The 15,370-nt window shown below is 56.0% G+C and overlaps 1 protein-coding gene across 9 annotated transcripts in view; it reads right to left on the bottom strand.

The window, feature by feature from the left end:
• The window catches only part of KIF21B (kinesin family member 21B), a 68,122-nt gene that overhangs the window by 12,639 nt on the left and 40,113 nt on the right, over positions 1-15,370 (bottom strand). For 3 of the 9 annotated variants that reach the window (XM_064273418.1, XM_064273416.1, XM_064273424.1), the window contains 16 exons: positions 14,453-14,644; positions 12,566-12,765; positions 8,520-8,627; positions 7,902-7,970; positions 7,159-7,391; positions 6,822-6,969; positions 6,413-6,607; positions 6,214-6,315; positions 5,198-5,417; positions 5,021-5,072; positions 4,781-4,838; positions 4,613-4,663; positions 3,797-4,002; positions 3,643-3,717; positions 1,889-2,002; positions 153-191 (listed from right to left, as the gene is read on the bottom strand). In XM_064273418.1, coding sequence (XP_064129488.1) covers positions 153-191; positions 1,889-2,002; positions 3,643-3,717; positions 3,797-4,002; positions 4,613-4,663; positions 4,781-4,838; positions 5,021-5,072; positions 5,198-5,417; positions 6,214-6,315; positions 6,413-6,607; positions 6,822-6,969; positions 7,159-7,391; positions 7,902-7,970; positions 8,520-8,627; positions 12,566-12,765; positions 14,453-14,644 — 2,062 coding nt within the window. The remainder of the gene's footprint in view (positions 1-152; positions 192-1,888; positions 2,003-3,642; positions 3,718-3,796; positions 4,003-4,612; positions 4,664-4,780; positions 4,839-5,020; positions 5,073-5,197; positions 5,418-6,213; positions 6,316-6,412; positions 6,608-6,821; positions 6,970-7,158; positions 7,392-7,901; positions 7,971-8,519; positions 8,628-12,565; positions 12,766-14,452; positions 14,645-15,370) is intronic. The other 6 variants (XM_064273419.1, XM_064273421.1, XM_064273423.1 and 3 more) reach the window with 4 other exon arrangements.

Below are 15,370 nucleotides of genomic sequence, written 5' to 3'. Positions count from 1 at the left end.
GCGGGAACAGGTCTCAGGAGAGCCGAGGGCGGGCAGGGGGCGGCATGCTGAGGACGCGGTGTGCAGGCAGGGGTGGGGGTAGGGCAGTGGGAGGCCGAGAGCAATACAGAGAGTGAGAGCTGGGGACCAAACACGAGAGACAATCTGTGTACCTCAGGACCTCCGACAAAGAGGAGTCGCTGTCATCAGACCTGGGAAGGGCAGAAAATTAGCTGGATTAGGGGGAGAGAGGAAAACACTGAGGGACAGCAGAGGCAGCAGCAGCAGCATCGAAGGTCAGAGGACAGGTTATTCTCTTCCAGGAGAGCGGAGTGAGGCGGAATAGGGCGCTAGGGAGAGCAGGAAGGAGGGCGGGCAGGCTGGCCTGGGAGCTGGGAGACTGCCCCTTGAGCGGGCCACCAAGGGGTCCCTCAGCTAACAGGGCAGGAGGAAAGACGGGGCCGTGGGGACATGGGCGCACCAGCCCCACACTCTGGGGAGACGGTTCCTGGTTCTCTGGCTGCCCCATTGCACAAGCCGGGGTCCCTGCTCCAACCCCGCAAGGCTATACCTGCCCAAGGCCAAAGGAAGCCATGCCTGCTCCCACCCTTCCCTGGGAGCTGGCTTTGTCCAGTGAGCGTACTTATTTACCAAGCCCACTATCCCCAGGGAGCCCCTGGGACTGTGTCTAGAAGCTGGCTCTGCACCACATGGGCTCCAAGACCTGGGCCAGCAGGTAGGCCCCAGGCTCTGCTGTCCCACCCGCCCAGCGCCGGCAGAGTCCCACCCCAATCCTTTCGAAAAGCAACCTCTCGATTAGAAAGATGGGGCACCCTGAGGACCAAAGGCTTGGTCCACCCCCTCCATGGGATCCTGAGCTGAGACAGGCTTGGAGAAGGAGGGTGTCTGGTCTGCTGGATTCTGACCCCGAGCTCAGCACTCATCGAGCACTATTTCCATCCAGAAAGGGGCATTTTTGTATGGAGGTGGGAGGGGCTGATGTCAGGCACCAGGTGCAGACAAGGAAAACCACTTTGTAGCTGGGGTTCCCCTGAAGGACACAGCATCACCCCTAGTGTAGAGAAGCTTTTAGGGATCCATCTGGGGTCCTCTCAGTGGGGGGATGGGTCATTCAGTGCAGAAGGCCCTGAGAGGCCAGGGGGCGTCCAGCCATTTAGGGGAGCACAGAGAGGAAGGCATGGAGGGTGGGGTCTCCCCACTTTCCCACTGTAGGAAAACAATGCCGGCGGGAGTCCAAAGCCCAGGCTCTGGTCCCAGCTCTGTCACTTTCTAGGTGAACGACCTTGGGGAACTCACTGCCCCGCGGTGAGCCTCATTCCCTCGTATGTAAAATGGGGAAGATAATCACTTTCTCGGGCTGATTTATAAGTCATGGATGAAGAAGGCAGGGGTTGCTGTTAACGTAAACTATACCATTTGTAATTGTGGTTTTACAACACAAGCAGCAGAGAGAGGCTGAGCTGTGCCTGCTGGGACAGTTCACAAGGGCTGATGGGGTCTTGTTTGAAGTATTTGGTGGGGAAGGCGAGTGGGTGAACTGAAGGAAGGGGCTTCAGAAACCCCAGTGAATCACGTGAGGGGGATTAAAGGGGCAGGCGGTCCGGGGGGAGGCCCTCTTATGCCTGGCCTGTATGGCCATTAATACCTGGCTGCCCTGTTCCCAGACCCAGTGACTACTTCTTGCCCTCTCCTGAGATCCCAGCATGTTCAGTCCAGAAAGGACAGAGGCACCAGGAGAGGGATGTTGGGCCTCATTGCTCAGAGGGGCCTGACCGGCATGGCTGGTGTCTGCCTGCCTACCCCTGCCCTGCCTCCGGCAAGGACCAGACCACAGGTTCTCTGTCCTCCTCTGCACCCTCCCGGACTTGCCCTCAGCCCTGGCTCTTACTTGTCCAGCGCCGACCCCTGGCTCTGATTACTGGTGAGACGAGAGAAGACGTTGCGGTCGTTGCGGGGCCGAGTGGGAGGGGATGAGGGGGGCGTGAATCCCACATCCGTGGACCTGGGGAGTCGGTACAGAGGGCAGCGTCTGTTAGTGACCACATTCCCCTGCCCATAGGCCCCTCTGGGGTTGTGCTTCTAGCACCATCTTCTGTCCTGGTTGTAAGGCCTGCGGGGTAGGGCCTGCTGTGTAATAATCCTGGAACCAACCCCCACTTAATGTCACAGACGCCGTTCTTAACCTCTCCAGGGCAAAGTCTAAGACCTCAGTGCACCACCACCACCCTGTTGCCATCGAGTCGATTCCAACTCATAGCGACCCTGGAGGACAAAGTAGAACTGCTCCACAGGGTTTCCAAGGAGCACCTGATGGATTCGAGCTGCCACCCTTTTGGTTAGCAGCCATAGCTCTTAACCACTGTGCCACCAGGGTTTCCTTAGTGCACTACCCACTTCCAGTTCCCCAAGATCTCTCTCTTTGGAAAGTCGTCAGTGGTCCAGCCTGAATCCCCTCTCCCTTTGGGAAGTGATTGTGTTGTTTGTTGCCATCAAGTCAGCTCTGACTCATGCCAACCTTATGTATAACAGAGTGAAGCAATGCCTGGTCTTGTATCATTTTCATGATTTCATTGTTATGGTTGAGTCCACTGTTGTGACCGCTGTGTATTCTGAATGCCTTCCAACCAAGGGGGCTTATCTTCCATCACTAAATCAGACAATATTCTGTTGTCATCCATAGGGTTTTCATTGGCTAATTTGTGGAAGTAGATTGCCAGGCCTTTCTTCCTAGTCTTAGTCTGGAAGCTCTGCTGAACCTTGTCCACCGTGGGTGACCCTACTGGTATTTGATATACCGGTGGCACAGCACCCAGCATCATAGCACCATGCAAACCACCACAAGTACGACAAACTGACAGATGGGTCAGTTCGGCCTAAATCCCTCAGACTACAACTGAAGTATGTTCTCTCAGTTTATGGGTGAAGTGAGATGGTCTGTAAACCCTAAGCATACAGATATCCTTGCATCACCTCCTCACCAAAGGCTGCCTCTACCATCCACCCATGCTTTGGTCAGGAGGAGGGCCAGGAGCTTGAGCAAGTCCTCCTCCTGCCTTCTACTGAGGAAGGTAATAAGAGACCATCTTAAGCCCCTGCTTTCTCACTATTTACTGTGTGACCTGGGGGAGGCCACCAAACTGCTTTGACAATTAGGTGCACGAACCAGATGACCCTAAGAGATATCCCGTGATATGCAGAAGCTCTGTGGGGCCTGGTCTCATGCTGGCTGACCAGGTGGAGACTTCCCCGCCATTCTGTATTGATCCCTCTGTTTTTCCTTTGAACTTCTACACTCCTCCAGAGCCTCCCAATGAACTAAGGTTGTGAGAAGGGACTGAAGGACAGCAGTATAATGACCAGTTGAAGTCACCACAAAGCCACTATGCTGAGCACACACGAGCAAATGGTGTTGAGCAACTGGTGTGGCCACTCAGTTCAAGGTGCCTGATGGAGATTTTGTTCCCTAAGCCCACTCCTGACAGGGTGGGGAAGGGATTACAGTGGAGAAGCTGAACAACCTAAGCAAAATGGCCCAGACTAGAAAATGTACATGGTGGTCCACGAAGTGGGACATCCCAGCAGTTGATCCACCCAAAGACCACACCAGCAGAGATCCTGGTGCCAGTTCTAGAACACTCTCACCTAATGGGCTGCCCTCGGTCATAGGACTTCCTGCGGGTCAGAGGGGACGTCTCTGTGCCGCGAGACTGCCGGGGGCTGAAAGAGAAGGGTCCAATGAGGCCCAGACCCAACTCCCTGCCCACCCAGACCCCCATCCCTGCCTCCCCCTCCTTACAAGGTGCTGCCTCTAGTGGGCAGGCTGATGGTGCGGGAGACCTTGTCCCGGTAATAGGAGTCTCGGATGGAGAAGCCCACTGCATCCTCTTTGATCTCGACAAGGGAGGCCAGGGACTTGGTGATGTTTTTGGTGGAGATGTCCAGTGGGGGACCCAGGCACTCAGCCGAAACAGCCTTCATTTGGGCAGACAGCTTGGGCTCCCCCTGGGAAAGGAAGGGTTGGGGTAGAGCAACTTTGCCAAAGGGGATGGCACATACAAGGGGAACCAGGGGAGAAAGTCTAATGAGAGAAACGGTGCCACCTTGGCCTAAGGTAGAGGAGGTCGTGGAAGGATACCGGTAGACATCACACGAGACCCTCTCCTGTGCTCCACAGCTAAACTCTCAAGGCCTTCTGGAAGAATCCAGAGCAACTAGCATTGTTTCACCACCCTTAGTCAGCCTGTGCAAACACAGACTGCCCAGACTGACCTCTCTGCTGGTCACCAGCTCATCATTTTATCCAAAAAGTATGCACAATCCATGATTCCCAGACCGCAGTGGTTTCCCTTCTCTCTTGAATAAATTCTGTTTCTTGGTTCAGTCTCTAACCAATCCCTCACCATTAATAACCTCCCTTACTGCTGACTCTCACCTAACAAGCTGCCTAGAGTTAGTCTGTGATGCAAGGCATGAGGTGGAGTCCTGGTGAGGAAAGGGGAGCTTTTGGGAAGCAGGGCCTCTGGCTATGGTAACGTCACCAGGTAGCGTACAAACAGAGGTCAGCAGTGGTTCCACCCACCTCAAACAGGATAGGCTCTAAGAGGTTACACACCTGGGCACTCCCCAGTTCCAGGCTAGACTCGTCTTGGCTCCTCCATCCCAGCTGGGGGCAATATTGGATCAGATTGGGCATGGGGGCAGAGCCATAGTGAGGTGTGGACCAGCTGGGGAAGGCTGGCCCTGACCCACCCTATTGTCCATGGTGGGGCTGATAGCTCACCTTGAACTTGAAATCATCATGGCTGGTGGAGCCTTTCATGGTGAATGACTGGGAGAAGCTAAGGAAGAAGCAGAAAGAGTTTAGAATCCTGATATCCTATGCTCTGGTGCTCTGGGATTTTGACTTACGGGCCCCAAAGAGCTCCCAATCCTAGGCTCAGCTCTAGGGCCCCAGCAACCCTCACTGCAGCCCCAGGTACACACTGTGAGCCAACCTCTTATTCCCAACTTGGAAACTCACCTCCCCTCAGAGAATTCTGAGATCTCCTCATCTGTGCTGGCGTAGCCATTCTCTGTGGGAGAAAAGGAGGGTGAGAGGCCTGAGGGCAAGGAGGAGAGGGCGGCTTCCCTCCTGCATCTCACCCACTGGGGTCAGACAGGGGGAGTTCAGGGAAGTGAGGACCCCCAGGGTCAGCACCTGGGAAGCCCGGGAGTGCTAGGGCCTGTGAGGATGATGTCCACACCCCCATACCCTGCTGCACATTGTAGATGAGGGCCTGCAGCTCGGGGTGCGCCTCAGCCTTCTCGCGCAGGGCGTCCAGGAGCAGGTGGTTCTGGGAGGAGCCGGTCATGTCTGTCTGCCTCAGCCGTCCCTCCAGCAGCCGGATCTGGGCCTCCTTCTGTGCCACTTGCAGCCCCTGAGGGCAGGGAGCAAGGCCTGGACTTACCCTTCCTGGCGTGGGGCTGTGGATGCCTGGTCACTGCTCTTACACAACCTGTTCCCTACTAGACACCTTGGGGAACTCCCTTCTAACTTCCAGGTACCAGCCCTTGTACCTGACACTAACCTGAGATGCACCCCCAGCCCGTTTAGGTCCTGGAGGTCACCTGAGGACACGCTCTCCTAAGACACAGCAGAGCAAAGCCTGGAGCTCTGTGGGGCCAGGGTGGGGAGTCACAGAGTGCAGTCTCCCCACCCTCTTGCCACAGTTACACTGCATGGGTACTATGTGCTGTCTGCCCCACAAGAAACAGGACCAGGAGGGAGAGCTCATCTTCAGGGCAGCTCTCTGCCAGGGGAAGGGGAGGCCACAAGAATGCCAGAGGACGGCTGACTGTTCCAGTGTAGACCCTCTACCTCCAACATGCTCAAGTCTAGCCTAGCTGCAGATGCCTTGGGCCACAGACAGAGTCACCTCTATGGAGCCCCTGCCGTGTGCCAGGCGCCATGCCACGCCTCTTACATACATCCTCTCGTTAAAGCCATGCAACATGCTACCAGCTAGGTTTGTCATCATCCCAGCTTTACAGACATGGAATTAGAGGCTGAGAGGCGAGGCAACTTGCCCTGGCCTGCAAGTGATGCAGGCCAGGAGGAGCCAGGTCTGTGAGCATTACCACTAGGGTAGATGGGCTCCCCGCAGAGAAACTGTGGGGACCACAGAGCACCTGACCCATGGGCTCCCTGCACAGGAGTTGCTGCAGCCAGCTCACCTTGTCAATGGATGCCTTGAGAAAGTTGTCCAGCAGGAGGCGGGCTTCAGCCAAGGAGCAGGAGCTGATGACCACCGATGTGTCTGTCGAGTCCAGCTCCTCCTAGGACCAGGAGGCACAAACCCCTGTCACCTGGGGCTGCCCATGCCCGCCTGCCTCTCCCCACACCCCGCCCCAGCCAGGTTGGCCCTGCAGGCACCTTGGTCTCCTCCAGCTGCACGATGGTGGCCTGGCAGTCGGTGATGCTGTCGTTGATGTAGTCGATGTTGGCCGCCAGCACCTCTATCTCCTCGGCCAGCTCCTGCAGCCCCTTCTCCTCCTCGGGGCTCTCGGCCTGCAGCCGTTCCCGCTTCCTCCGCAAGGCTTCCTGCAGGAGGAAAAGCTCCTCCCTTTTCTGGGCAGGGGATGGAGGAGAGGCCTCAGGGGCTGCCCAGCCCACGGAGCTTCCCAACCACCACAGCTCCCATCCCCAGGTGGGCAGGGACACAGGCCCCTCTGCATTCCAAAGCAGGGCACAGACAGCAGAGGCAGCCAGGAGGGTCTGAGGGGCCAGTGAAGTCAGAGCTGACCGGATGGTGGGGAGGGGAGAGGAGGGAGGCAGGGCCCACCTTGATGAGCCGCTCCATGTCGGCCTCGAGGTTGACAATGGTCATCCTCTGCATGACGATGTCTATGATTCGCCGTTCCAGGGACTGCCACTTGAGTCTCGCAGCCTTGCTGAAGCTCTGGCTGGCCCCCTTCTTCTGGAACTTCTTTCTGGGGAGACAGAGGCAAAGGGGATTGGGTAGGACCACTCAGCCTCTGCAGCTCCCTAGTGCCCCCCACTCAGAGCTCACAGCCACAGGGACCCTCACAGAGCTTCCTTTTCCCTCACCCCCCCGCCCCCACATTCTTACCCCCTCTGCCTGCCCCACACAGGCCAGGCTACCCCCCAGTCCTCCTTACCTGGCAGGGCGGGTGCCATTTACAGTGGGCACAGGGTGGTCCCCCAAGAAGTGGTTGATCTTGCGGTTCCATTGGCGCACGATGCTGGAGACGGAGCGGGCCCCTGACTCGGCCTCCGACGAGGTGGTGCTGGCCGACACCTCCGCTCCTGAGTCCGGCATGGGTGGCTTCAGTCCTGCACGCCCGGCCACTCGCTCAGACATGGGCTTGGCCAGACGCCTCAGTGCAGAAACCTGGGGGCCAGGAAAAGAGGGACCAGGTGAGGATGGTACCTTGGAGCTCCAAGGAAAGGTCCAGGCTGGCGGGTGGTGGGCAGAGGGGTGTCAGAATGCAGAGACTGCTCTGTGCTGTCCTGGGCCTGGGGCTGCAGAAGGGACAGGGAGGCTGGTTTGACATGAAATGGACATGAAAAAGACTTTCATTTTTTTGTTTTTTTCTCATTAACAGCTCAGGGGATTTGAGACAGGAGCCTGTAGCCTGCCCTCTGGCCTCAGCTCACTTGACGGAGAAAGGCTCTTCTGACAAGGCTTGATGTAAATAGCGATGGCTTTGTTGTGGAAAGAAGGGGGAGCCGGGGTCACAGGGAGAGATTGCGGACTTGTCCCCCCGCCCTCCTGGCTCTGGCAGATTGGGAAGTACCCCCTTCTCCCCCTGACCGGACATCAGAAGCATTGGAAGAGAGGGTGGGCAATATGAGCGCAGCAGGTTGGCCCGCCCTGCGTCCAACCCGCTGCCAAGCTCACCTCCTGGGTCTTCCTCCTGAGGACTATTTCCTGCTGCCGCTTCTGGGATTCCAGAGCCCGGATCTGAAACTGCAGGTGAGAGAAGAGGGGTGGGGTCCATGCTTAGGTGCCTAAGCCCTTTCTGCTTGGTTAGAAAGGAGAAGGTCTGGCCAGCTCTGCAGGTGAAAACCTGGGTTTCAGATTGATTCCCAAGCAGCCAAAACTCTCGGATAAAGTGAAATCCAGGATTAGGCTCCCCCTCCCAGAGGTCAGCGCAGGCACCTTCTGCTGTAGGAACAATCCCGTGGCCTGAGCTCCCCACCCATGAGTGAGGGATGCTAGACTAGAGTGCTTAGCCCTGTGGGGCTTCTCTGTGGGCCTGAAGCTGCATTTGTCTGACTCTGCCTTGCTGGTGGCCTTGGGCAAGATTTTCCCTTCCTCTGGGGCTTGTGCCCTTCCTCTGAGCAATGTGGGGGTGGGCCAGCAGCCCTCAGGGGCCCTAGCCTTCTCTGACAAGCTGTGCCAAGCACGACCACTACCTAGGACATCAGGGATGGAGCCCACGTGGCTGGGGGGACAGCAGGCACATGGGGAAGGGGGCTGCTGAGGGCTCCTGGAATTCTTTAGGGCTGCCCTCACCTCCTGCCGCCGCTGCTCCTTCTTGAGCTGAGCAATCTCCCTGTTCCTCTTGGTCTCCACCAGTCGCCGCCGCTGCTGCTCCTCGCGCATCTGCTTCATCAGGGCCACCTAGGATGGCAGAGGTTGGTGAGGCGGGGCTAGGCACTGGGTGGCTACACCCTCAAGGGAGTAGCTGGCTCGGAGGGTGTCAGGCAAGGGTGGGAGCCTGCCAGGCAGCACCAGCTCCGGACTTGGGGGACTGAAGCCAGGGATCTGCCCCAATCCTCCACAGGAACTGAAGCTGCCCCAAGACCTGGGCCGTCTGCTGAAGGTACTAACCAGCCCGGCAGTGCAGGTGAAGCCACTCTGCAAGGCCCAAACCTGGTCCCCACTGCTCCCAATGTCACAGCCCCGGCAGTCCTCGCTCAAAGCCACTGTCTTGGGTCTGGCCTTCCTAAGACCAGTCTTGGTTGTTGGAAGCAGGTAACCCCACCTGAGTGGAACACCTGCCTCTCTCCCACTGACAGCCTGAGTTGTGTACAGGATTGTGGTGGTGGGTGGGGCCAAGAGCACAGTGACAAGAATAAAAACCACCATCACTTACTGAGAACATACTATGTGCCAGGCACTGTCCTCGTGGCGATTTTGAGAGGCAATATCATTCCTGTTTTATAAATGAGGAAATGAGCCCCACAGTCACAACTAGTACTGAATGGCTAGAATCTGAGCTCGCATCATTTTGCCCCCAAATCTAGCTCTTCCCAAGGCCCCAGGGCAGTTCAGAGCAAAGCTGGGGAGCAAGCAGAGAGGTAGAGCCTGGAACCTGGAGTCCTCAGGGGTCTGGGTAAAGGCACGGAGAGCACCATGAGTGTGGCCAGAGATGGTCCGGTGTACTAGAGACCCATAGCCTGGGTCCCTGCTGCATCGTCTGCCCTCAGGAAGCTGGCTTTGCCCCTCGGCCCCATTCCTGGGGCCCAAAGCATGGGATGTGAGGTACCCAGAGCTTCAGACACCTTCCAAGTGCAGGGCCATGAGAATTACATGGGGTAATCTTCCCTCTGCCACTGAGGACAGGAATGGCCCTGTTCCGAGGAGTGCCAAGAAAGGCAATGGCATTGGAGGTGGGGGGGCCCTGAGGGTCCGGTGGCTGGTGGTGGGCTTCTCCCTCAGAGGGCAGGCTCCATGGGGGTGAATCTAGAGAGAAGATGAGGGCTCACTGCTGGGTCTTTGGGGTCTGGAATGAGTTTTCCCCAAAGGACAGTGACTGAGAAAACTAAGTCAAAGCCCTGGTTGAAAGTGGAATACCCTAGGACACCATGAGGTTCCTGTAAAGCCAAGATGCCAGGTATTTTCTGGATTCAGGGGTCTGAGGCTATGTTTTCCTGATCTTGAGCCCAACCGCCCCACTTTGCATGTGCTGGTTGAGCTCCAAGGGGCCAAGCTTCATGGAGGTCGAACTCTGAAGAGGCTGAGGTCTGAGGAAGCCAAGATCCATGGGGGCCAAGCTCTGTGGAGGCTGAGCACTGTGAGGGCCAAGCTCTGAAAGGGGTGAGCTCCAAGAAGGCAAGCTATGAGGAGGCCAAGCTTTGTGGAGGCTGAGTTCTGTGGATGCCAAGTTCTGGGGGTAAGCTCTGTGGAGGCTGAGCTCTGTGAGGGCCAAGCTCTGTGGAGGTTGAGCTCTCTGGAGGCTAAGATTCATGTGGGCCAAGCTCTGTGGAGGCTGAGCCCTGTGAGGGCCAAGCTCTGAGAGGGCTGGGCTCCAAAAAGGCCAAGCTCTGTGGAGGCTGAGCTCTATGAGGGCCAAGATCTGCGGAGGCTGGCTCTGACAGGGCCAAGCTCCAAGGATCCTGATGTGTAGCTGAGCTCCATGGGAGTCATTACAGAAGTGATGGTCTCAGAATCGGTGAGCACATTCCAGGCACATGATAATGTGAAATGGGCCAAAATTTGTGAGACTAACATCGCTCTGCAGCTCTGAAGTAAAAGGCAGTGTCCCCCAATCCTGTGTGTCGCTGGGGCCCTGCAGCTGAACAGCGGTGGGAGGGTTCATGGGCACTAGGCTCACAGCATCTGGGTAGAATCCTTGCTGCTGCCCCTTCTGGGACAGCCCAGGGGTATTCTTGTCAACCTCTAGCCCTGTGGTCACAAATACACAGCCATGGGGGCAGAGCGGGACCCGTGCTGGAAGGAACCCAGGCAATCCTAAAGATGAAGCAGAGGTACACGCACGAATCCTTCTGTCCTTCAAATATGGCCTGGCGTTGTATCACTTTTGCAGGCTTCAGAGTCGTGTGGGATGTAGTGCCACGAGGCTCTGCAGGGTCACCCAGCTGAGACGTGGGCTGGCCAGGACAGGCCGGGTCACCCTGCAGAGGCATCTTCCGGGGGACCTCCGTGGAGAGTGTGGGCCCAGCCAACACCGCCCAGAACTGCTCTAGGAGTGGCTGCAGAGCCCACAGGCCCACAGACAGGTGAGCGGCTGGGCCCAGGGGAGAGGAGAATATGGGCCAACTAGTCCCTCCCTTCTGCACCACCAGGGGGCGCCTGGGGTCCTGGGTGAGCTGTGGGTGCTTGAGCTTCAAGTCCATTCACCTTCATCTTGGCAGCCCTCTGAATCAACATCTTATGCGATGGAGGCACCGAAGTGGAAGGAGAAAATGGGCTCTTTGGAGCCAGCCCAGGCCAAGCCAATCTGAGCACAGCAAGGCAGGGCATTTCCCTACCCCATCAGGCTGATGGAATCCCTAGACCTGTGGGCAAGGCTCAGGCTTGGGGACAGAGCCCCCCCAGGTGAGACTGCTGGGCCCAAACGGTAGCCGAGGCTTCCACCTCCTCTCAGACCCTGCGTTGGCCATCATGGCACTGGCTCTTTTCTTCGTACACTGGTCAGCACCAGGAGAGTCAGCGCAGGAGACACCGTCACCGACGGCTCCCGGAATTCATGCCACTGTCCCTTCAGCCCCAAGCACTGGGCAGCTCCCTTTCATGTGTCCCTGTTTCCAAGGCCAGCCCACCACAGCTTGCTGGGCAGCCACCAGCACTGGGCTGTGCTAGGGGGTCCAGCCTGGCCCAGGGCTGTGGAAAACCCGAGGGGCTGAGGTCAAGCCAGGAACGCAGAACCAAGAAGGCCAGGAGGGGAGGGGCATCATGGAGGGAGAATGAACCTGCAGAGTCCCGGGCAGGAACGACAACACGTCCAAGACCCCAGGTCCCAGAAAACAGAATACTCTGACTGAAGGCAAAGTAGAAAAGGGCGACACTGTGCCACATAGAACACACAGCTTTGGAGACAGAGAGCTGAGTTCAAATCGCAGCTCTACCTCTGGAATGAACTTCTCTGAGCTTCACTTTCTCATTCATAAAATGAGGATAATCCTTAGGAGAACATAAAGATTAAATGTGATCATGCATTTAGGCTAGCCTACAGCCTGGCCACAGTTCAAACAATGGTTAATTATTATGATGATGATTATTATTCTAGGCAAAGTCAGGAGAACAGCGTTGGTTCGGTGGCAGAATTCTCACCTTCCGTGGGGGAGATTCAGGTTCTATTCCCAATCAGTGCACCATCTGCCCAGTAGAGACTAGTGTGTTATGTGTTGCTATGATGCTGAACAGGTTTCAGAGGAGCTTCCAGACTAAAGAAGACTAGGAAGAAAAGCCTGGCAATCTACTTCTGAAAATCAGCCAATAAAAACTCTGTGGATCATAATGGTCCCATTGTCCATGGGGTCGCCATGAGTTGGGGCTGTCTGGACAGCAGCTAACAACAGGCAAAGTTGCATACAGAGGCAACTGTGGTAAAGCTTCCCACAACAGGGAGCAGTGTTGAGCAGGGTCCCCACAGATCCTCAACTGTCTGGCCAGTGCCCCGCCATGCGCCCACCATCCGGTACACTGGCCCAGATACTGGAGGAAGGTTGCTTCACCCCAGACAATGCACCTGGCTAAGAGGATACTGTCCAAGACACTTGGCAGAACTGATCATTTTTAACATGCTAAGTGGATTCTAAGAAGACATAGCATGGCCATCCCGAGGCACTGCCCCTTACCCCCACAGACCCTACCTTGGCCTTCTTCATCTCAGCCACCTCAGCCTGCAGCTTCTTCAGCTCCCTCTCATAGCGTGACTGGTTCTTGAGCAGCCGGGCATGCTCCTTCTGTGCAGCCTGCAGCTTCTGCAGGTCACGGTTCATCTCCCGCAGCTTCTTCTCATAGTCCGCCTTGATCTTGTTGGCCTTCTCCTCTGTGTAGCACTCCATGGTGCCTGAGGACAGCAAGAGGGGCTGTCTGTGCTATGCCCCTAAGCACTCCTGTCAGCCGAGGCTCAGGCAGGAAGTCAGGGGACCTGGGATCTAGTCTCCCTGCGTGAACTTGGGCAAGTCACACCCCTCTCTGAGTCTCAGTTTCTTCATTTAAACAAGAGGGTCTGCCTGGGTGATCTCCAAGGCCCCTTCCAGATCCAACATTCTATTGGACTTGAGATCTCGGAGCCTTTGGTCACCAGCTTCCAAGAGGGTCCTGTACGCCGCTCACACTGCCTCACTTCTGACCCAGGAGTCACTGCTGGAGAAGTAAGCTGGGACCCATGGCAAGGGAAGAGTTAGCAAGGTAAGACAGAGTGATATGGGTCAGGACAGAAGGAGTGAGCTCATTCTCCACCCTGGACCTCTCCCCTGAACTGCCTACCAGACATCTCCCCTTGGATGTCTACCACTTGGATCTCAAACTTACCAGGTACAAAACCGAACCCCCAATCTCCACCCCTCACTCTCTGCAGTCTTCCCCATCTCAGTAAATGTCATCACCATCTTTCCAAAGCTCAAGCCTTGGAGACATCCATGGCTTCTTTCTTCCTTACATCCCTCATCCAACCAATCAACAAAGGTTTTTGACTCTACTTCCACATATATCCAGAGATTGACCACTTCTCACCACCTCCTGTCCAAGCAGTCTCTCCCTGGGATCTTTAGAACAGCTTTTTAACTTGTTTCTAGCCTTCACTTTTGTTTGGGACAGCAGCCAAAGTGATCCTTTTAAAATTCAGATCATGTTCCTCCTTCATAACTCCACTCGTTCTCATCTCCCTCAGAGTGTAAGGCAATGTCCTTACAATGACTGATGTGACCTGGTCCCCCATTTCATCTCTGCTACTGTCCCCACTTTTCCTGACTGTGCCCACTCTCACTGTGCCCCAGCCCTTCCAGCCTCCTCATCATTTCTCCAACATGCTGGGCATATTCCTGCCTCAGGGCCTTGGTATCTTCTGTTCCCTTTCCTGGAATGCTCTGCTCCTTGCTTGCTCTGCTCCAGCACTATCTCACCTCCTTCAAGTCTTTGCTCAAATGACACCTTCTCAGTGAAGCCTGCCCTGATCATCCTTTTTAAAACTCCAACCCACCCTCTGCACCCCAGCCCCTCTCCCCTGCTATCTTCTTTCCCATGATACTTATCACCACCTGACATGCTATATGCTCTGGTTATTTATTTTGTTTGTCTGTTTCCTCCCACTAGAAGGCAAACTCCATGAGGGAAGGGATTTTGTTCACTTCAATATCCCTAGCACCTAGAATAATATCTGGTCTCTAAGACATATTCTATAAATGTTGTTGAATGAATGAGTAAAAGAATGATCAAATGAATGAGCAGAAGAGCAGGGTATGGAAGATACAAGTAGGCTTGTAAACAGATCCAAAGGAAAAGATTCAAGGAACAGGAAGGCCAAAGGGAGTCATGCTCACGTCCTAGGTGTATAAGAGATTCTACCATGTAAGATGATAGTATTAAAAAAATGAATTTAAAGTGTAGCATAGGAACTAGGGTTAAACACAAGAAGTCCCTTGCTCAGAAAACCAGGTAAATTCCAGAGATGCTAACTGCTGGGTGGCGTTTCTGATGGGCTGGGGCTGGGGGCCCAGGAAGCAGGCAGGGTGGGGCAGGCAGGGCGGCCTCACTGAGGTTCTGCAGCACACGGTCGCGCTCCAGCTGCGTGTCACGGATCTTGTTCTGCAGCAGGATCAGCTTTTCCTCATACTGGTGCTTGAGTGTCTGCAGCCTCCGCTGGCTATTCTCCAGCTCATCGATCAGCTTCTGCTTAATCTCGATCTCACATGTCAGGTCAGCCAGGTCCGCCTGGAAGTTCACCTCTATGGGGGCAGGGACAGGCTCAGCCCAGCGCCGGGGAGCAAGGGGTGAGGTAGGAGCATATTCGCCAGCCCTGGCGGCTGGGGGTCTTCCTTGGCCAGCCAGGACCAATTAGCAACAAGTTCTGGACGGGATGATAAATCCCACATGGGTGGAGTACTGCCAGATGGAGCAGCACATGCAATGTGCAGCCCAGAAATGCAAGGCTGGGCCCTGGGGTGGGATGTGGTCTAGATGTCCCCCCTGCCCCTCCTGTGCCCCAGAAATGCAAGGCTGGGCCCTGGGGCTGGGCGGGGGTCTAGATGTCCTTCCCGCTCCTATAGTGCCCCAGATGCAAGGCTGGGCCTTGGGGCTGGGCGGGGGGGGGAGGGCGGTCTACACATCCCATCATGCCCCAGAGGCCAAGGTCCACCTGTCATAGATGACATGGGACCCAGCGGGGGTGGGGGAGGGTGAGAGGACCGTTAGCCTTTGCAGGCTGTGGGCCACAGATGGCAGCAGGCAGAGAGAGCTGAAGGGGCAGGTGTTCCCATTCGGGGGAATGGGCTTTGGCACCTAGACTAGACCTAGACGTCATATCTCAGCTCTATATCTAACAAATTGGGGGACGTTACTAAACCTCTCTAAGCTTGTCTTTCAGCGGGAATACAGGAAAAGCTCATAATACCCACTGCACAGGGTTGCAGGGCTGAACGCAGCAATCCTCATAAAGGGTTAAGCTCAGCACT

Source organism: Loxodonta africana, chromosome 20 (genome assembly GCF_030014295.1).
Source record: "Loxodonta africana isolate mLoxAfr1 chromosome 20, mLoxAfr1.hap2, whole genome shotgun sequence".
Lineage (NCBI taxonomy): Eukaryota > Metazoa > Chordata > Mammalia > Proboscidea > Elephantidae > Loxodonta > Loxodonta africana.
The sequence above is the reverse complement of the archived record's forward strand: the minus strand, read 5'-3'. Positions and strand labels throughout refer to the sequence as shown.